Genomic DNA, 22,635 nt, shown 5'->3' on the forward strand with positions numbered 1-22,635 from the left:
GTTTAGCACATCTGCTTTTTCGTACAACTTGTCATGGCCTTTAGGAGCTTTTACGCCGTGTGGGCAGTGGACTCTTTGATCCAGAACGAAGCGTGTCATTTTTGTTCGTAAGCAAAGGGCAAAATAAGTGAATAACTTGTGTTCAAGGCTCCAGCAGCAACAGTAACCAGCTGCAGTAAATAAATGAACTAACACAAACAGACACACTCACAGAGTTGATGCAATCATATACTTTTTTTCCAAACATGAGTCAGGTTTTCTAAAAGCTGAGGGTCGACGCACAAGCTTCACAATTCCAAACAGATTTAGTATATTAAAGGACAGAACATGGAGAATGTTGCACACACATACACACAGAATGCACAAAAGTATGTAGATGCATTGCTGTTATACAGCCTCACATCTGTCTAATGCTTGTGAACACCAATAATTCATATGCTAATTATCATAAAATTTCACACAAATCTCTAAAAGGATAAAATGATGAAGTGATGACAATTTCATATCGAAAATGTGTGACGACCCCTGGGGTCCTCTTGGGGTTTGATTGTCCCGTACTGATCTGTCTCTGTCAGGTGGCTGATTGGTGGATCTGGAACACCTGTGGTCCCCAGCGTGTTCCAGGGTACAGAAGTCATGGCTGCAGACTAACTGCTCTCTCTCTGCTCATCTCCACAGACACAACACATCTTGGCCTTTGTGATGTTGCCTTAGTTTACTCTTTTGGTTTTGTTCTGCGCATTACCACACGCGCAACACATTATTTAATTTGGTGCTTTAATTTAGTTTTAATTTCAGTTTACTAAAAGTATTCTTGTTAACCGTGGTGTGTCTGCCTTTTGTTGTGGCCACTTGAGCCAGGACGCCACAAAGGTCAAAGGTCAACTTCCCTGCAACACCATAATGTTCTGCAAAACTACTTTTCAAGTCATTATTCAGCGCTGTGACACACAAGAACAGTTGGGAGATTGTGACCATATTTGACACTAATCTTGAAGCCATGGTGACTATATAGATCTACTGTGCTACCGGGTTGAAGATGTGTGTGCAGCATCCGTGTTTCAGAGTTTGTAGCTTCTTTGCAGCAACACTGTCGACTGTCATGGCTACAGCTTTGTGTTCTGATCTGAATCAGAGCTCTACTGGCCAAGCATGTTTCTCTCAATGAACTTACACACTAACAGAGTGATCATACAGCAGGACAGGAAGAGCAAAGCTTAACAAAGTCAAGTCAAATCAATTTTATGTATACATACATCCCCATGTCACAAATCCAAAAATATATACTTAATATTTTTTGATGAATTTCCTTCAAAGTCTTCACTACGTACTCTTCAAAGCCTTAACTTCAAAGTCTCCACTGCATAAAATTCCTTCAAAGGAAAAGTCTGAGACCACTACTCCATTCAGGAAAGTGGTCTGAGACTTTTGGACCTCACTGTATATCATATGAGTCTGGACACACATGGATGTAAGCTGCAGCTTGACTGCTTGCCAGAGGTGCACAACCAAGAGACGGTGATTCTAATTTTCCAAGTGACTGTACTGACAAGTCCTTTCCACTAGGGGGAGATGTCATTATAGGATGGATTCTGCTTCAGTTCTCCTTCCTCTCTGCCATTATCCAAGATACCCACCTGCAAGTTAGGGAGAGGACTGTGGTGCAGTCCTGCAGCCAGCAACATAGTGATATACAAGGCTCAACAGGGTTTGAACGTCTCTTAAAGGTTTGACTAAGAGGATGGAAAGATGATGTAACATTAGTAAATGAAAGAGAGGCACATCATTTACGGTTAAATGTGATCAAAGTGATACTCCGTTATGTACTGTAGGTGTCTATGTGTCTATTTTGGGTGTGTGTGCGTGCACGCACGTACAGTATTGTTCGTGTGTGGGGATTTTAGAGGAGCCTGGGGCAGGGGAGGGAACAAAAAAGGAAATCAATAGCTGGTAAAGTTTAAATTGCCGTAAATTGCAGACTGGGTTGAATACTGTATGTGTGTTCTCAGTAAAGATTACTTTTTTTTTCTTTTCCAGTGCTAAGATAGCATCATAGACAGGAAGCTGTCTCCAGAGGGAGGAGGCCGTGTCAGAGAAAGCTCAGACTCTTGTACGCTGCTGATCTCCCTGGAATCAGAAAGGTCGTACGAGTTCATAAAAAGTGAGTTAAACTGTGATGTACTGTTGGTTATTAAATGTGATTTTTTTAATCAGTCATTCAAAGAACAAAACATGTTGATATTCTGCTGATTGCAAACTATTTATTTATTATTTATGACCAATAAAATCTCCCTGATCTATGCTTCACTGTCCCAAACATTCACCTGTACCTGGCTGTGCTGTCCGTGGTCACATTTGTGGAGTAAACTGAAAGATTTCATTCTTAATTCAAGGAACTGACATCACCAAGAGCCCTCAACTGTGTGTCTCCAGTTTAGAAGTATACCTGGACATGTTCACAAGTCAAGACCGTACATGACGACGTCCGCTGAGCCTGTTCCATGATGAATTTTTCCTTTGAAGCTGTATCAGATCTGGCTTCAACCCCGGAGACGAAGACAGCCGAAGGGGAAAAGTTGGGACACGGGGAAGGAAGTTGAGCTGTTGAGCGATGAACATGACAGCAGGGAGGATGAAGGGGGAAAAGAGGAGCTGCAGCACAAACGGGAGTTCAGGGGAGGAAAGGCTGGTGGAAATGATGAATCCACATCATAAGAGTAATGAGGAGGAGAGTGGTATCCCAGGGGATGGAATATATAAAAAACAAACTACAGTCAGGCTTCTGTCAAACAAAGTGTAAAACTATCATCTGCACAGATCCATCACCATGGGTCTTTGGGTTTGATTTACAGCCTCATTTTCTGGTACATTAAAAACATCTAAATCTATTTTATTTACATATTTCTTTTCTGCCTAATGTCCCAAGGATACATATTAGAGTTATGCCTGCTGCCTGTGTGTGTGTGTGTGTGTGTGTGTGTGTGTGTGTGTGTGTGTGTGCTTAGGTGAAATAGAGTGACTCAGTATTCCTTTATGTGTACTTACATGTTCCTTTTTGAGCTGTGATGGGACTCCAAGTGTGTTCCCCTCTTGAAATCCTCCATCAATCTAAAAATACATGAGTCAAAAACCTCAGTGTTACATTGCAGTCTGATCTACTTTCACAGGACAATCCTCAGTTGGATGACAAAGTGTCACTACAGAGTGCAGAGCAAGGTAAAGTTTGAGTTACAGGGTGTCCTTGGTGCTCTGGGATGTGATGGTGGTAAAGAAATCCGCAAGAAAATCATGTGAAACAACGTGAGGGAGGGGGAGACAATGAGCTTGTGCTTGAGTCAGGGCTGGAGGGAGGATTCTGACTAAAGAGAAGGGTGTGTGAGGGTGAGAGCAGCACGTAATGGTATGGAAAAGACAGTGAGGGAGTAAAAAAAAAAAAAAGTGGGTGGGGACGGGTGTGTGTTAGAGAGAGAGAGAGAGAGAGAGAGAGAGGGAGACCTGTTGGTATAAAAGCTCCCTCTCTCAACATGCACTCCCACATCTCCTGTGTATTTTTTGTGGGGGGGGGCCATAGTTGTGTGTGTGTGCGTGACTGTGTTTAAAAGGCAAGCGGAGTGTGTGTTTGTGCCCTTTGCAGTTACAGAGGACTCATAACTCCCCAGGATGCATCAGCTGCTAGTGGTGACCTTAGTGCTGGTGGCACTCTGCTGCCTAGGGAGCGTGGATTCTTCAGCTTATGACAAGATAGTGACCCACAGTCGCATTCGGGCCAGGGGTAAAGGGTAAGGAGATGGGACATGGGAGACAAAGGGGAGAAGTAGAGAGAAAGGAATCATTGAGAGGGGAGAGAGAGAGAGATGTCACATGACAAATGTAAAGAATAGTGTGACAGTTATTGGCTTTTTCTGTTTTGTTTTTTTTTACTTTTAATTTTGAGCAGATAACTGGTGATATTAACAATCCTGACCATTTTGTGTTTTGCATTTGTCAGCAGATCTAAGAGCATAAATTGCATGATTAGTAACAAGCTGACGTACGTGAAGTGCAATGCATGTCGTATTTTCTTGTTTGTGCTGCATAGAGTGCTAGATGATGATTTGAGAAACAGGTCAGCCACATTGATGAAAATATTGATTCAAGCCATGACGGAAAATTCAATATTGCCTCTCACGTTCATTCTCTCTTCTACATAAATATATCTGCTCAATTTACAGTTTGAATTGTTTGATTCTGAATTTGATTTGTTCATCCATGTTTGAGAAAGTTATCTTTTTTCTTTTTTCTTTTTTTTTTTTTTACTTTTTATGATTCGACAAACTAAGGGTGAAAGATTTATTCTTCAAATGATTGGTTCTTCAAAGCAAATGAAAGTATTCATTGTTAAGAAACATGGTACATAAGCCTTAGAGTGTATGAATGACATTTTCTTTCTTTACCTGCATGCACCCATCCCTGTTTCACACCCTTTCTCTAACTTACACCCTCCTCTCCTCTCATCTCCTCGTCCTTTCCTCTTCACCTTACCTGTCTCTCTCTCCTCCCACTGTCTTTGTCCTCCCACATCCCTCCTCTCGCAGCCCGAACATGTGCACTCTGCAGCAGGTCGCTGGGACCAAGAAGAAGTACTTCAGCACATGTAGGAACTGGTACAAAGGCACCATCTGTGGCAAGAAGGCGTAAGTCTGACACGAATGGATCAAATTATATGTTTTTATTTCATTTGCATCAAAACCACTCCCTGCTTCCACACACATCACACACATTAGTAACTCTGAATTCTCTAATCAGTCAGATAAACATTAAGTACTCAAATTTTCTGCACATGTGGATGGATTTCACCTCTCATCTGTTAAGTGGTCACTTTTTTTTTTTATTCTGGTTCAAACAGCAGAGGTCAGCTCTGTCTGACCCCAGCTGTGCAGACCCTCGGGCTCTGTTTGTCTCAGCTGTCTGAACATGCAGCTGTTCTCACTTTCCTCTCTGAACCGTCACAAAAAAAAAAAAAGCTACAGATTTCACGATGATGCCGATTGAATATTTACATTTTAAAGAGACAGGACCATTCAATATCCCTTCATATGTTTTTCCCTTTATGAGTAGATTTCACTCTTATTCTCTTACACACAGAATCTCTCCCCCCCCCCCCCCCCCCCCCCTTACAAGTCTGAGCATGCTGTGTAACCTGCGGGTTGGTGCACTTTCTATTGTGGGCCTGCATATGTTGCAAACTCTGCTGAACAGTGATTGATGCCTCACTTCCCCTTTGACACGTTTCAGGTGCTAAGAAAAAAAAACAGTAGTGTACGTGTGCGGCTGAGGGAAACTGAGAATATACTGCAGCTCCGGTTTCACCAGATTTGGGGTCTTGGCAGGGGTGGCTGGTACTTGATATGCTGTGTCTGTGTGTATGTGAGTCTCACACAGATTTTTTATTTTTTTATTTTTAGCCAAACTGTCCATCTATGAGTGAGATGTAAGAAGCTCCTGCTAAGATAAATTTGATAGCAGCAGTTTAAGTGGAGTTTTGTGTCTCACAGTGAGGGGCTGTTAGCTGTTTCAGAACTCCCTGATGAACAACCATAAAAATGAGGTTATGCTGGTGTAAACATGCTGAATTTCAAGATCTTAACAAGCCAAAAAAATGTGAATTTGCAGCTAAAGAGTGAAGTGTGAACTAGGTGAATGGTTTTAGATTTTTGGGTTTCCGCAGGACAATTTCTGTCAGTCTAATATTTTCTTGATTACGTGATATGATGTGCAGAAGAGTAGATGTTAGGGAAGAGTAGGTCCAGCTGCCGTCGTGTTGATGGAGTGTAAGGCTCGGCTGGAGCTGTTCTGCATCGTAGGTGACTAAAGTGTAGCGGGAGATAGGAAAAAGAAAAAAGCATGCCCTTTACTCACATCCTCTCAATCATACACACACACACACACACACACACACACACACACACATGCACATACAAGAAGACACATGCAGACACACACCTTTGCTTTGTCATGCAATCAGCTGTAACACCTGCCGCTGTGTCAGGATTAGCGTGAAAATGAGGAGCTGTGAGGGAGAATGGATAAAAGAGTGACTCAGTGCAGTGCACGGTACAGTGATAGACCACACCAAGATAATACTACATGGAGCCACCCAGCAATTTACGATAAAAGAACATAATATGAGGGTACACAGAAGGAGTTTAATGAGGGTTTCTGCACTGGATACCAAACACATTTAATTGTTTTTGTTTCTTGAGTTGCTTAGGTACGCTAAAAAAAAGTCTAAGGCATATTAAACACGTTTAAGGAAGTTTATTAAGTTGTGATAGAAATAAAGACAAAAAAAATGGTCTGCCTTCATAAACTGATTCTAAAGAAAACAAATATTCTACATACATCTACACTTCACTTTTTCGGCCTTAGCATGCATGTACATGAATGAATCAAATATACTCTGTGTATTCAAATTTGCATTTTGCACAGGGACACAAAGACTCCGCTAAATATGAGCCACATTAAACTGAGTGAAAGAACAAAACAAAAGCCACATGCAAAAGCCAGAAAAGTGTCTCGCTTCCCCTCCGCCCGTGGTCACAGTGGGGACGTTGTTCGGCAGCGGTGGAGGAAATCCACCCAGCTGTGGTTATGTCTGCGCTGGATTTGGTGTTGATGAGAGATTAGGGAAGGGTGTTGGAGTCTACAGCGCGGCTGTTTGGTCGCTGCGCTGTGGTGTATGAACAAGCTGGTGTTTCAACAAGCTCTGAGAGTGCAGCATTTTTGAAGTAATACCTGGACCCGATCTCTTAGAAACCACTAGTTTAACAGAGGATAAATTATGCGGATGTGTATTCAACCTGCACTGTTCGTCTAATTATCTCCCCATTAGGAGTTAAATGACACCGTGGGGATTTGTTAATGCCTTAATTTCCATAAAGAGCTCTTGAAGTGAGCTGCTGGAGGTTCAGGTGGAAGCAATTTCCCTGCATGTTGTGATGTGCTGTAGGTGACGGACATAACATGCAGCGATCAGCAGGAGCAAGCTTATAATCTGGCTTCCAATAATAACACCATAAGAATGGTCTGATGAGTGTTAAAGCCCCAGCATGGCGTCGTCTGTGTCGGTAGTCGTGTATAAAATAGAAAAAATGTTGGCACAGTGTTCAGGAAGCCATTGGCCACTTGATGAGGACACAAGAGAGACTCATGCTTGTTGGTTACATAACAGGAAAACAGTCATTTTTTTTAATCTGATGCCAGACAAGTGTGCGGTATTTGTTTTTGTGCACTCATGCCCTGTGTTTGCACATCTGCTCATCTGGAAGCCACATTGAGCTGGTTCATGCGGTGACACTGCCAGAGGCCCCTGGTTGCAGCGCATTGGCCAGCTCTGTCTCTGGTCTATACTGCATCCATTACCCTGTCAGAGCTGCAGCTGGGAGAGCAATGACTTCATGCCTTCCTGACAGCCAGCTGTGCACGGATATTTATGTGTTTTACATTATATCAATTAGTGTCAACACATAGAATGATTGTTCTATAAGCAACATGGCAAAGTCACAATATTTAGTATCGCCACACATTTTTCCATAAACACACAAACACTGGTTCGAGTGGATTAGAGAGGTTTGCCAAAATATGTGAGTCATTTTAGGGAGTTGATGGGAGAAAGTGAGTGATTTCTTTCTTTTTTCTTCTTTAATGTGTGTGTGTGTGCGCTGTATGCTTTGAAGGGAGTGTTTTGCGTTTGCATAACATGTCACTACTGTTCATTTCTGAAAGGAAAGGAAACAGTTATTTGCTTTGGAGGTGAATTCTGCAGAGAAAGAAACACAGAGTTCATATAGAAACGCAGTATTTCCATGGGAAATAAGAAAGCAGGAAACCTTAAAACTCTAGCCCCGAATGCAGGCGATGTGTAATAGGCTCCGTGCACACCTCTCTGAGCAAACCTCTTTAGGAAACCCACTGAAAGCTCCAACTGGAACCTATGAAGGGCTTCAGGTCAAACCCCAATTAAATTTATTCCAGCATTCAGGCTCTCTCTCTGGTGGATCATTGTTGAGTGGCCAATATTGACTCACTGCTGTTTTTTCTTTTGCATCTTGGAAGATGTGTGTTAACTTGGGACACGTCCCAAACAAATGTCTGCTTATAGTTATATTTCAATGAGGAGCTGTTTTAAAAACATAATTTATTCCTCAATTTAACCTAAATTTTATGGAATATTGACTTGTGGTTCACAGTGTCAGTCCTCTCACATCCTAACCTGTCATTCACAACACAGCAGCACAGTGAAACTCAGTTTCCTGTAAAGCTTATGGCTGATTGACGAGGGTCGACTGTGCAGCTCCCTTGGTGTGCTTAGTGTTAGCAGGTCCTCTCAGCTTCCTGCCAGGATGTTTCTACTCCTTTGAGCTCTGTTTTTACTAATTTTCATATAAGCTGCTCCTTCCAGCCTCGAAATCCAAATCTTTTAAATGGATACAAGATGTCGACTGTATATTAAGATGTTGTTTTTCTTGGAAAGTTTCTTGGGAATTAGATTAATGGCCAAGAGAAAGTGCAGGAGGGCAGCAGACGCCCCTGTCTGGTTTTCATATTGACATACTTACAGTATCTAGATGAATATAAAGTTTATACTGTAAATCCCAGCTTATCTCAGAAATGTGATGGCTGCGAGTTTCCATAAAATTTATAGACTATGTAACTGTGCTGTTAAGCTCTACTAATGTGACAGCCCACAGAAGTACGTCTTCACATATTTTATTCAACAATAATTTTGAAGAGCGCATAAAATCATTTGGAGCTGTGGAGCTAGAGGCTTGCTCCCTGATCTCTTAGTTTGTTTGATATTGGTAATGCACAGCTTGTCAGTGTTATGAATATTCTTCTTCCCTTCTCAGGGGTTTGTTTTGATCCTGTTGCTGCTACATGAATTACATACATTTTTCTTTTTGTTTGCTGGGTTTATTGCTGGCGCATGAGATATTGGAAATGATGTTGGCTGGTTCACTTGAGGCAAGTGTCTTGAGCTAGTCATTCTTTCTTTCTGTGATTGGCCTGCTGGGACTTGTGCGCCCTCTGCCAGTTTATGAACCACTTTCATATTGATGGTGTTTTTCTTGTCTTTTTTTTTTATTATTATTCTCCCTGACTTACTTGCCTTTTTGGATGTTTTCTTACACCCTCACTTCTTCTGCTCTAGCTTTCAAATGTACTTTGCCCAAGTATGGATTTGTATTTTGGTGAGTAAGACCTGCTCCTTGTTCAGCCTTGCTCTCCCGTTTCACATGTCTCTCAATCCAAGCCCTCGTCATTCTCTCCATCACAGCCCCAGAGGTTTTTTCTTTTTTTCCTCTCAGCTGTCAGTTCTGTTTAGTTCTTTGTTTCTCAACATGCATTACATTTATATTACATCTTGCTCTCTTTTGTTTTTCTTTTTGCTGTTGCAAAAACAGTGGATCATTATAATGACCTGTACTGCTCTCGGGCTGTAGAAGTCATTCTTTCTTACATTTTGTCCCTGGATAAAATGAATCAATGTTTTTCATGATCAGCTAATTGACTGAGTTACTCACAGGTCTAATATGTATGTTTTTTTGGGTTTTTGTTTGTTTGTTTTTTTGGCAGCGAAGTCATATATGAGTGCTGTCCGGGATACATGCAGCTGGAGGGCATGGTAGGATGCCCTGCAGGTAGGTGGCTCAAACCACAGGCCCAATGTTTTCCAATAATATTATTTCAGTAGCAACTGTCCCACATACAAGTTAATTCAAAGTCAAGTCAAAATTTTCAGTTGATTGTTCCTCTACACTAGCCACTTTTCTGACCATGAACAATCCCTCTGCTTCCCCTTCTAGTGGCTCCCATTGACCACGTGTATGGTACACTGGGGCTTGTAAAGGCTACGACCACACAGCAATATGCAGACATGTCCAAGCTGAGAGAGGAAATTGAAGGGAAAGGCTCCTTCACCATGTTTGCACCCAGCAACGACGCCTGGGATGCGCTTGACCCTGTGAGTAGAATGGGAGGATTCAAACATTTCTAGAGGAACATAAATAAATACACACACTCACACAGTTAGTTCCCTTTAACTAAAGTTGTGCTTTCCCCCAGACTATACGGTCTGCACTGGAGAACAACGTGAACATCGAGCTGTACAACTCTCTTCACTTTCACATGGTGAACCGCCGTATTCTCACCAAAGACATGAGGAACGGCATGACTGAAACTTCCATGTACAATGACCTTGGGCTCTACATCAACCACTACCCAAATGGGGTCAGTTTATCCACAGTGTAAAACATGCATGTAACTGTCTGTAATGACTTCTAACCCCATTGATTATTTTGGCTTATTATGAAATGCTCTTCTCTGTGAAGGTTGTGACAGTGAACTGTGCCAGGATCATCCATGGTAACCAGGTGGCCACAAACGGAGTGGTGCATGTGGTTGATAGGGTCATCAGCTCTGTGGGCAACACCATCAAGGAAATCTTGGATGTCAACGACGAACTCTCCACCTTCAATGTAAATAAAAATGCACAGCACTCAAAACACACCGGGTTTCAAAGCCAACAGCACATTTGACTAATGGAACTGGAGTGTAAAGGGTCAAAAAATAATATCAGAAGTAAAAGGTTTGCTCCAATTATGTGAGACACACTGTCCTGTCTTGTTTCCCAGACTGCGGCGTTGGCTTCTGGTATGATGGACAAGCTGGACCAGCCTGGCCACTTCACTCTGTTTGCTCCCACCAATGAAGCCTTTGACAAGTTGAACCCAGGCTACCTGGAGCGTATCATGAAGGACAAGGCTATCATTGCAGGTATATTGGACATGAGATACACTAATGATGTTATAAGCTACTAGCATACCATTCCTTTGGTTGATTTGGCGTGAAAAGGTTAAGAGCATTTGAATATTTTTAGCAATGCTGGCTGTTCAAGGGATGGCAATGTCAGTCAGTTGGAAGGTCAGTCCAGCACTTTGGTCCAGACTGAAATATCTCAACAACTGTTGGATTGATTGCCATGGAATTTTGTTCAGAGATTCATGGTCCCCAGAGTATGAATCCAGCCAACTTTGCTGAACCCCTGCCTCGTCTTGTACCACCAGAGAATCAAAGTTTTTATCTAGTGAAATAGAATGGATTGGTCTAAACCTTTGTGCAGACATTTGTGGTTCCCAGATGATGTAGCCTAATGTGTTTCTAGGGGCTCATGACTTTAGTCTTAACACCAATGTTAGATTGACACTTTTGGTTTTTAGTAAAATGTTTCAACAAGTATTGGATGGATTGCCACAAAGATTTGTTGCAGGCATTCATGCCCCTTCCTGGATGAACTGGTGAGCATGGTAGACATCATACCATCAACATGTTAGCATTGTCATTGTTAACATGTTCGTATGCTTACATTTGCATTCAACTCAAAGCACCATTGTGTCTAACTACAGCCTCGCAGAGCCACTACGGGTGAATGTGGTGAACTTAAAACCTTGAAATCATCTTTCAAACCCATACTGTAAATTCCTTTCGTATCACATACCTCTCTTACATGCCATTCTCAGGAATAAAGAGGTAGACACCCACTCAAGTCCACATACCATACAATGTAAGCAGAAAGCTCATGTCTCCAGAGTGGCAGATTATCTGCTTATTTGCTGAGTCAATGGCCAGCCAGGAATGTCTATTAACATGAAATCAGTTTGCGGTGTCCTCAGTGAGCGGCCGCCTGTGGGACCACAAGATAACCTCAGATACATTCTCAGACGTTTGGCAAACAGGCTTTGCTGACCAACCGTGGTAGAATAGCCACCAAAGTAAAGATGGTATGGAGCCTTGTGCCTTGTTCCTACAAGGGAAGGTTTGGGCCACAGAGTAATTTGGCCTGCAGCGCGACACTGATTGCATTTGAATTTTTGTGGGTTTGGAAGGGTTCTCCATGTTGTAACTGGAGTGCTTTTGCAGGCCAGTTTTGCTTGCTCAGTTTGACAGTTGGACTCAGTCGGAGGTGTAATCCCATATCCAAATGTTGACAGGATTGCCAAAATATTTCCACATGTCCGTGTGCATGTGTGTTGAATAATGAGCACAAATGTAAACCTTGGAGTGCGTAGCCAGATTACAAAAATAACTACAGGCAACCCTCAAAGTTTATAAAAGTGTGCAATCTGATCAGCTACTCTTTTTAATTCTAAAACTCTGTCTCTCACACTCTTCCACCGACTTTGCTGTCTTTATCCAATCAGCCCTGGTGAACTACCATCTGCTGACCAGTGTCCATTGTTCAGAAGCAATCATGGCAGGATCAGTGTATGAGACAGCAGAGGGCAGCACTATAGAGATCGGCTGTGATGGTGACAGCCTGACAGTCAACGGCATCAAGATGGTGTTGAAGAAGGACATCGTCGCCACCAATGGCGTCGTCCACCTCATCGACCAGGTGCTCGTCCCCGACGCAGGTAAAACACATTGTGAATTACATTCCAAATTCGCCCTTGGCAAATACTGAGATGTCATTTTTTTCTGTGTTCACCAATGTGTCATGTTTGTGTTATTCATATCAGCCAAGGAAGTGATGGAGCTGATGGGAGACTCCCAGAGCACCTTCAATGACATGGTGTCTGAACTGGGCTTAGCTGCTGCCCTGGGCCCACAGACAGAGTACACACTTCTTGCTCCTGTCAACACTGCCTTCACCAGTGAGTTGATCTCCAAACAAGTTTTTATGGACAGCAAAGTGACACAGTTTATAAGCTACAGAAAAGTCACATTTTGTCCTTCAGAAATATAAGAAGTTATTCCGTACATTTCCACTACTTTTGACACGTTTTAAGGAGCACATGGGGGAAATAATGAGATAATTCATCAGAAGTGACATCTCATATTACACGTGTCGTGTTAAATCTGTACCTTGTCTCTGCGTTTGTCAGATGAGGTGATGTCAACAGACCAGAACCTGCTGAGAATCATTTTGGAAAACCACATCTTGAAGCTGAAAGTTACACTGAGTGAGCTCTACAATGGACAGCTCCTGGAAACACTGGCTGGCAAACTGCTCAGAGTCTTCATTTACCGCACTGTGAGAACTCTTCTGTGTATATGTGTGTGTGTGTGTGTGTGTGTGTGTGTTAGTTACATCAGAGCGTTGAACACACTCAATAAAGAACAGAGGGAAAAAAAGGTAAATAAGAGGTGATGGAAAGATATTGGAGAGTTGGCTACCATATTTGAGGTCTGAAAGCCATTACCGGGCCCCTTACTAAGTGTTAACATGATTTTGCTGTCTTTCAACTATAAACAAATAACAATAAAATAGCCAATTAGCCCAGCTCTTGGCGATTGAAGTGTGTTTCTGCTCTGGTGGTTCAGACATTGGAGTCAGCTGGGTTTAATTTCCTCTCAGAAATGTATTGCATTGATTGATTGCAAACAGGACAGTGTGACAGCACCTCTCCCCTATAGCCAAATACTTACCAGATTTGTACAGTGACTTTTAGATCTCTAACTCTATTCTCTGAATTTTTTGTTAGGCTGTGTGCATAGAAAACGCATGTATGGTGCGCGGCACTAAGGAGGGAAGCAATGGGGCCCTCCATCTTATGAGGTCCCTCATCAAACCAGCTGAGAAAACTATGTATGAGCTCCTAATTGCTGACGGACGGTTCAAGTAAGAACTGCATCTTATTTTATGTATTTTTTTTAATATTAATTATTATTCAGAAAGTTGTTAATAATTTTTTATTTGTTGTTTTTAATTTACTTGCTTTCCTGACTTTGAAACTGAAATAAATAACAGCATCTTCCTCTTACAATTGTCAAACTCATAAGAACTAAAACACAATGTTAATCAATCCAACACACTCAGGCATTTTGCAGCTACAGCTGTAGTTGGTCTGGTATGACCAGTAGCTCATGTTAGCTAATGTTACCAGACATTAGCCGTTGCTTTGTATCTGACATTACTGAGTTGGTTTACTGACATTTCGATGTTACTCACAGTGAGATGATGATTGGTGTCTTTAAAGCAAATGACAAAGAGAATCTTGGGTAATGAAGGGAAATTCAGTGTGCCATTATCCTGTAGTAGCCACTTCTAGCCACAGTAGCTGCTATTGGGTAAAAGTTGCATAATCTCACTTTAAGGTGATTTAATACTTTGTTTTTGCATCATTATCTTACTGGAGATTATTAAATAATTTTCCACATTGTGCTCACAAATTAAGTTATAGCGTAAGGAGAACATTACCGTCTTCACAATACAATGACCAAACATTAGTGGCAATGCCTTACCATACAAATTTGATATTTTCTGGCTCTGTGACAAATACTGGCACCAGTACAGGCTGATGATGAATAACAGAGGAAGCAGATGTATGAACAAGTGGGACCACACAAGCACACAAATCTCACACAAATCCCAAAATCAACTCCTCATCATGTTGCCAAAACAATAATCCTCCTGTCTAAAATGAGCAACACATGACCAGTTTTTGATCCAAATGTGACATGAAATCTGTTCTCATCACTTTGCAATCCTAACCTAACTCTAACCCTAACCCTAACCCAACATCAGCATCAACATTGTTTCCATGAACCAAAAAGTATAAGATTTCAAGCTGAGGTTTTGGCTTCATATCACTCCTACAGTGCTGTATGTATATTGCATGAATTGATGACTTTCCTTTTCTTTCTTTTTTTTACTTCATTTGAATAAATGTAGGATTTTCCTGTCACTGATGGAGACTGCAGGTCTGACTGATATGCTGAAGCAGGAAGGCTCCTACACCATCTTTGCGCCAACCGACAATGCCTTCGATGACCTCTCTAGAGAGGACTTAGCTCTGCTCAGAAGTAAGTGCTTTACTGAAAATGAAAACTTCCTTTCATGCACCTCCCTTTTAAAATTGGGGAATTCTGTCAAGCTGGTATGTGCTGATATAAACTTCTATAACTCAGGGATGACGAGAGAAATATGTGCTAGCTCTCCTGCACAGTATGTAAATCATTGTATGCCAACCGTTTGCCTTGTGTTGTTGTTTACAGGCGATACGAACACTTTGAGAACCATTCTGCTGTACCACTTCAGTAATGGCGTCTTCATCAATGGAGGATTAGAAGGAGGAGTTACCAATCTGCTCAAAACTCTCCAGGGCAAAAACTTGCAAGTTATATCTGTATGTACAATCAGAAATCATTTGTGTGTGTATGTGTGTCCTTAGAATCAAAATGAAACTTTCTTTCTACATTTTGCACAGTCACTGTATAATCACATGGTGACATGAAATTCATTGTTGCATTCTGAGTGAGATGTGCAACCATGATTATACCCCACAAACTAGCTAGATTCCTGCCCACTTAAATCAAATTGCCATGTGAAGAAGAAGCAGATGAGACATTATCTAAGGGTTGATCCTTCCTTTAAGATTATGTTTGTATAATGTAATCAAGTTTTAAAAGGCCAGACATAATCACATATTTTTCACCTTTTCTCTATTTCCATTTTTCACCAGACTCCATCATGAGACTTTAACACAATTTTTCTCCACATTCTCATTTAAGCAATAGCATCAAAGAGCCGATACTAATCCATTACTTCAAAGCTGGATGTCTCTGGAGAACAACCAAAAGTAATAAAATCTGGCTTCCTGTCATTTCCGTCAACACCCACTCTTGGTATTCACCCACCACTCCCACCTGCCATTTTCTCTTACTTTCTTTTTCTATCTCAGTCTTCTTGTTGATTTTGTCATAATTTCACCCATTACTTCAATTTTGCCCTCACTCAGTTTCTTATCGTGATATCAGGTTCAGCCACGGTCTCATATCAGGCCTACAGGACTTCCTTAATTGATACAGGAAAGCTTGTTTGGGTTAATGCACTAATGATAAGAACGCACATTACTCAGGCTTCAATCAGTTAAGACAAAAAGAGGAACAGTGATTCGTGGTAATGTGTCATTAGGTTTTTAAAAACTGGAAGAGATGTGGCTCGACTGGGTGGGTGAGAGGGAGAGAGAGGAGGCAGAGGAGACGTGAAACCTATCCCTTACTTACTCAGCATGTCCACCTTCAGTCACATCTGTGGAGGCCGTTAAATTGCAGGAAATTAATCAGAAATGGGACTCCCAGATCTCACTTCCAACAATGAAGCACACTGCCTGGGATTTCTATTACGTTTCATCGGCCCTTAAAATCTCTCACATCAAACCATTTCAAAAAAGTGTAAATTTCAATGTCTTGGGGAGTATAAAAATGACAATAACCTTCTCAGTGCAGTAAGTTTTTAAGGCAGATGTTGATATAACTTTCAAAATAAGACTCTGCCTTATTGATACCATTGAAAATATATATGCATTCAGTGTGTTTTCGGTTTTTCCCAGGTGAACAACTCTATTCACGTCAACTCTGTGGACGTTCCAGACAGTGACCTGATGGCAACAAATGGTGTGATCCACATAGTGAAGAATGTGCTTTATCCTGCAGGTGAAAACCGCATTACATTACCAAATATTCTTGCAATGTGCACTCTGTGCCTGGATGCATTATAATATGTTGTTTTGATTACTTACAGATCTCCCTGTGGGCCGCCAGGACCTCCTGGTCCTCCTGAGGAAGCTGATTAAGTACATCCAGATAAAGGTAGAGAAAGAGAAAACACAGATGTATGAATATGCACAGCTCACATTTTCTACCTTGAGTATCTTTTGCCTCATACCTTCCAATCTGTTATGCTTTTTGTTCTTTAGTTTGAATCCGGATTTTCTTACACCGAGATCCCGCTCACTTTCATCAGTAAGTTTCCTCAGTGCCAATATCGCTGTGTGACTTGCCAACATTACTGCATCTGCAACAACTTAAAACTCTTTTTTTTTCTTCACAGAGAGGACCATCACAACTACTCATTATGTTGAGACAGGTAAGACCACTATCATTGAAAGTTTTGAATTAGTTTTGGTCAGAGAATTGATTTATCATCAGTGGTGATTATAAAACAGCATGACTGCCTTTAAAACTAACCTTTGCTTAAAAATGAGACTCTGCTCTGAAGTGAAATCCAATCTGCAGCCACCTGCATATTACATACATATCATTGCTCCATTCAGGCATCCTCCCTCTTCTTTGTTCCTCTGATTACCCACTCTCACTATTACTTTTAAGTCCACTTGAAGCTCTTGGCATGTTTAATCAGCTCCTTTAGAGATGAGGTAATTATGCTGTCAAAGGAAAATAGGGTCAGAGACCACAGAGGACTCTTGGATGCTCTTCACTCAGTTGGGCTTCATCCAGTGCGCTTCCACAGAGATGGGAGCATGCCTCGACGTATTAGATAACATAGGAGAGCTTAAGTCTGACTCTTCAAAGTGATTAAGCAGATTACATGGACTACAGAGCTGCTGAAGGTCTGGATCACTAGGATATTACATTTTTAGGGGATGCAATTTTATGCTATAATTTTATGGAAATAATTAATCCATTATGACTATTTTATACTACTACATTTGGCATAATGCTAGAGGTTATAAAAGTTCAGAAGCTGTGTTGTGATACCATCTGATATCAGATTGCATTATGGCTCCTGGAATGTGACTGATGAGTTAACTGTCCTGAAGAGGAAGAGTGGTTCATCATGGTAAAGCAAATTACTACTACAGGACTTTAAAAAGAAATGAAACCTGTACATGTCTGTCTCACCAATTATCTTTACGGATAGATAATAGGTGGAATGGTTTATCACCCGAATCATGTATATCTTTGTAGTAGTATATTCTCTCAAAGCAAAGCACACCACAGTTTTAAGTATAAATTTATCATAATCTCTTAATTACTTTGAAAGACAAACTGGCTGTAGTTACCGGTTACGGGGCCAGGCCACGTATCAAGGGAAAGATTAGCCCTCTGATAGAAACACACATCTGTCGGCTTTCATCTCTTTATGGCTCATAAAAATAATGTCCCACAAAAGAAAAAAATCACTCGGGAGCAGAAAATATAAAAGAAGCAAAAGAATGTTCCTGGCTGAAGTTTCTGTTGAAGCTGAATACAAAAAAAAAGGATTTGTAAGATTTTATAGAGATATCGATTCCCAGATGGGAATTTACTGACTGGGTTCAAATCCTGCTCAGAAAAAAAATTTACATATCACATTTTCTCTTTTAGTATAATTTTCCATCCAGAAGTCAAGATTATTTAAACACCAGAAATTGTAAATGTTGTATGAATTATGAAAATGTCCAACAGATTGTAATGCACTGATTCAAAATCAACCAATCAATCAATCATTGGTCCATGGAGTGTATTCAGTGATGCAATCTAATATCCCCCTCCGTTTGTTCTACATGCTTTGATGACTTTACATACTGTACCTCCAGCCGGCCCCTTCACTCATAGCAGAGGTTATGTGGGTGTTTTAAGGATAATTTCACCATGGCACCTCTCCCTCTCCTTACTCCCTGCTACAGTCCCTGAAGTAACAAAGGTGATCAGAGTCATTGAAGGATCATCATCTGTCAAGGAGGAGCCATCCATCAAGGTAACAAGGGTCATGGAAACAGAACCAAGAGTCACTGAGGTGGTTGTTGAGGGGGAGCCGGTGATCACCAAGGTAACCAGGTTCATCGGGGCGGGGGAGCCTTCCGTCACAAAAGTAACCAGGGTCGTCGAGGGGGATCCTATCATTACCAAGGTTACGAGAGTTATCGAGGGTAAGGTCATCATTCAGATTTTGAGTGCAAATGAAAAGTTAGATGATGAAATTTTGACTTGACAAAGGCTTTGACACAACTCCTTTTATTCAATGCAGGACAAGGAGAGTTTGATGCAGATGGAAAGAGAATTACAGGTCAGTTTCTCTGAACACGTTTCCTGCCATGAGGAGCATGATAGACTAGATCTAAGTAGTAGTAGTAGTAGTAGTAGTAGTAGTAGTAGTAGTTTCATGCTTCTTCTAACAGCTCTGTTAACAAATGCATCCAGTGAACTGAGCATCATCATCTGTAATGTGAATTTCATTTCACATTATGTTTCCATGGTGATCATCAGTTAAGTTATCAGACACATCGTTTTCATGGTGGGCACCATTTTAGCCTCACAGGAACATTTTTGTGGATGTAAATCAATGTATTTGTTAATCAAAACCATTATTCAAACTGGCTTCGGTTACGCTCTATCCTGCTATTGCCAAAAGTGGAGTCACGATTTCATTTCCACTTGTCAAAAGGCAAATTTAGCAAAATACTTAGCATGTATCTTGCTTAAGTATCTTGTTAAAACTGGCATATGATTCTCACAAAATAAGGACTGAATTTTGTGTACCATTACAAAACACAATAACTCACCAATTCCTGCTTTTTTGTAGTGTGGCAAATGTGATGAAAATATAAAATGAGAGATAGCTCTTGTAGCTACAATTTACATCTACATTAAGCTATGCTACCCATGTTACCCAGGAATTAGCACTAGCATCATGATGGGTTGTATTAATTGGTTTCCAGGTATTTTTAACATCTTTGAGGCTAGCTTATTTGGCTTGTCACTGGTGGTTCAAAGACAAAACAAAACAAACAAAAAACCCCCAGATGGTTCACATCCTGCTCAGCTGTAGCTGGCTATGTGCCAGCCAGAGTGTCTGTCTTTTCGGTTATTGAAACTCTTGATCAGTATTCAGAACTGGCTCAAAACAAAATAGCTTCTTCATTATTTCTGACATGACAAAACAACACATCAGAGTGGTTCGACTTTTCCGTAGTGAAGTTTAATAATTAGTTAGTTGCTAAAGTCAGTAAAAATGTCTTAAAACCTCTTATATGCAGTAGTTGCATTACCAACCCACAAAAACCAAAAATAAATTGCTGCAGCTTGTGAAGATAAACAAAGTCAGATTTACTGAAACCGAACTTCATTAGTCTGAATTTCGTGACTGGTCCAACCAAATCAAATCTAATGGTTCACAAGTTAAGAGCACAATAAGACACAGAGAATGAGAGTGTAACTTCCACTGTTTTAAATCATCCCGCAGAAAAACTGTTCATCTTTAACACTTTGTGTGTCACACAAACACACAGTTCACTCCATGTTATGTCGCCTATATTTTCATGACAGTCAGGTTCATGAAGTAGGCCAGAGCCAGATAATGGTGCCGATGAACGTTTAATAGCTGGAGCAGTTATGTCGCATCCTGTTGGGGGAGAATCACAAGTCATCTATAATAACTTGGTGTCATAATGGTCAGTCGGATGTGTTTTACACAGAGAACACTCTGTTTGTTTGGTCTGTATATTACACTCTGACAAGCTTTGGCCAGCCACCAGTCAAAACATCACAAGCTCATTCTGCTTTATGATGTTTATATAGGCTCAGTAATGATGTGACAGAGGAAGGAGGTTGATTTTTACAGCCCTTCTCGTGGTTAGGCACACGCAGAAAGATAAAGCATGTACATGTTCTTCTACTGCCTATGGTGCACCATGATTTGGATGTCTGTCCATCTCATCACTTATCCATCCTGATTTCATCTCTCTGTCAATGTTCTTGCCTCTCAGGCAGGAATCCCATCATTATCCATACTCTGCATATACTCACTGTAGCTGTGATGCATATGTGTGAGCAGTGTGCAAATTATGACATGCCATTTTGGGGTGCCCAACTCCAAAATGCCATTGGCTTGTGTGGGTACATGGGCAGGGAGCTTTAAGCTACTTTCACCTACAGCTGCGTCTCTGTTGTGTTGCAGCTTAGTCTGTGGGCTAAGTAAAAGAATTTGCTCTCCTTTGTTGAGCTGAACACCCTCCCTGCACACCTGCACATTGCGCCCTGTGCATTTGTGTGCCAGTTTGTGTGTGTGTATGTGTGTGTTCATAAATACTGGATATCTGTGCTTGAGGTGAGCGGAGGAGGTGTTTTTTTTTTTTGGGGTGTATGTACCTGTCAGTCTGTTGGTCTGTCAGTCAGTACAGTTGCTAAGTCGTTACATGACTTTCAACACCCTTCTCCGCTGCCGGTCTGAAGGTGGAGCCAGATACACCACGGCGAACGAGCCTTATATCATTGAGGGTAGGGTGCCCTTACATGAACACTTCATTACCAAACAGGTTGCTTCAAATGTTTGTGTTCTTTCCTCCTTGAATTAATCTTGTGTTACAAATCTTTTTTGCATCATTTGCCAGATTAAGTGGTTATTTCAAGGTGGGAAAGAGAATATGATACATTTTTAAAACTGTATCTCCATACATGATTTTCAATGTGACAGTGTGTAAAATGTTCTGCATTTTGGAACTAACAGTTTTGTTTCAAACGCTCAGGCCCAGACTTTTCTAAAATCACAACCATCCACGGCAACCCAAATCTGATTGATGCGGAATCAGAGAGAATTACCAAAATCATTAAAGGTGAATACTCATAACTGCAAAGATTTTGTGTTGTTCTTGCATGTGTGGGTCCAAATGGATGTGACTGACTGTGTCTTCTTCGTCATTTCACAGAGGGAGGTAGAGGCTTAGCCACCAGGAGAGTTGCAGGTAAGAGAACAGGTAGTTGATTCATCAACACTGAAGTTGGATCAGACAAAAAGAGCTTGCCAAAAACCACATGATCACTGCTGGAAAATATGCAGTTGTCATTGTTGGATTTTCCTTTCGCTATTATGATTTTCTTTCCTTTCCATTATCTACCTTTTCAGTTCTTCCACCTATTCTTCACACGTGTCTTCCTCCTTCCTCCTTGACGTGTTTTCTTTAGTCTTTTGTTTTCATTCACACCTCTGATTCCCTCCTTTAACTCTGTCTCCTCTTTTACAGCTGGAGTGAGGAGAGCAAGACTGGTCAGGCGTCACCACAAGCCAAGGGAGTGAATCCAGCAGAGATAAAAAAAAACATAAAAAAAACAAACAAAAAAAAAAAACACCTTCGGGCTCACCGCAGAGACTGAATGCATCTCCAGCGCTCCTGGTCGAGTGCTGGAGGTTTGAAAAAACTGTGGACCAACAATGAGAGATCCAACCAATCTAGCTTCATTCAAACCATCAATACAAATGATTGTTTACTATTCCATCTGGACCATACTGTATGTGATAGGCATGATGTGTAATAGCAGTGCAATGACATTAGAATACCCTTCATGTAAGTAATGTAAGTGTGCATGGGGAATTTTTTGCCACGGGGTAGATGGTGTGTAAGGTGAGATATATTCTACCACAGAGATTTTTTAAAAAAGTTTGCTTTTTAAAAAATCATGTTGCTTTGTAAAACTTGGCTTGGGAAGATTTTTGTATGCTTTTTATGGTGCTCGCATTCTGTACAGTGGATGCATTTTAATGACTATGACAAATGAAAGAGTGTCAAACAGTGTTTTGCTGCCATTAGATGCTGTACTGTACCTCTGTAAATTATCACATGGTAATTAAAAAAACATGAATTTTTATACAGTTTTCAGTCATTCTTTACAGCTTCTGTGACTGTTTTTACTCCAAAAAACCAAACGTGTTTAATCTTATCTCAGAAACTCATTTCCTTTCTTTTTTTTTTAGCTAATCCTCATTCCAGTAATGTTTCCTCTCCAGGTTAAAGCCATTGATATGGTGGCTACATTAAAGAAGCTATGTAAGTTTTGCTAGTGTTACATAGCCAGCGTTAGCATTAGCAGCTGTTT

General features: G+C 41.0%; 1 protein-coding gene across 2 annotated transcripts; it reads left to right on the forward strand.

Moving 5' to 3' along the window:
• Positions 1-3,541: 3,541 nt before the first annotated feature.
• Positions 3,542-22,407, forward strand: LOC130182685 (periostin-like). 2 transcript variants are annotated; one of them, XM_056397775.1, is made up of 23 exons: positions 3,542-3,779; positions 4,575-4,673; positions 9,616-9,680; positions 9,846-10,003; positions 10,105-10,269; positions 10,371-10,517; positions 10,674-10,815; positions 12,240-12,452; positions 12,558-12,692; positions 12,924-13,072; positions 13,524-13,660; positions 14,714-14,844; positions 15,037-15,167; positions 16,374-16,476; positions 16,565-16,632; positions 16,740-16,785; positions 16,874-16,909; positions 18,453-18,695; positions 18,794-18,832; positions 20,998-21,042; positions 21,291-21,377; positions 21,471-21,506; positions 21,786-22,407. In XM_056397775.1, exons 1-23 carry the CDS (start codon positions 3,661-3,663, stop codon positions 21,836-21,838), a joined length of 2,547 nt encoding a protein of 848 aa, XP_056253750.1. In that variant the 5' UTR covers positions 3,542-3,660; the 3' UTR covers positions 21,839-22,407. The 2 variants fall into 2 exon arrangements, with proteins under 2 accessions (XP_056253750.1, XP_056253751.1); XM_056397776.1 differs by lacking the exon at positions 20,998-21,042 and having other exon boundaries at positions 3,543-3,779.
• Positions 22,408-22,635: the final 228 nt, after the last annotated feature.

This window comes from Seriola aureovittata, chromosome 15, assembly GCF_021018895.1.
Source record: "Seriola aureovittata isolate HTS-2021-v1 ecotype China chromosome 15, ASM2101889v1, whole genome shotgun sequence".
Taxonomy (NCBI): Eukaryota; Metazoa; Chordata; class Actinopteri; order Carangiformes; family Carangidae; genus Seriola; species Seriola aureovittata.

What these genes read in the sequence shown, in the direction of transcription:
- LOC130182685 (XM_056397775.1), top strand. Translation starts at nt 3,661, where the DNA reads ATGCATCAGCTGCTAGTGGTGACCTTAGTGCTGGTGGCACTCTGCTGC. An exon ending in ATTCGGGCCAGGGGTAAAGG is followed by an intron (nt 3,780 to 4,574) that starts GTAAGGAGATGG and finishes CTCCTCTCGCAG; the next exon opens with CCCGAACATGTGCACTCTGC. An exon ending in GGTTACGAGAGTTATCGAGG is followed by an intron (nt 18,696 to 18,793) that starts GTAAGGTCATCA and finishes TATTCAATGCAG; the next exon opens with GACAAGGAGAGTTTGATGCA.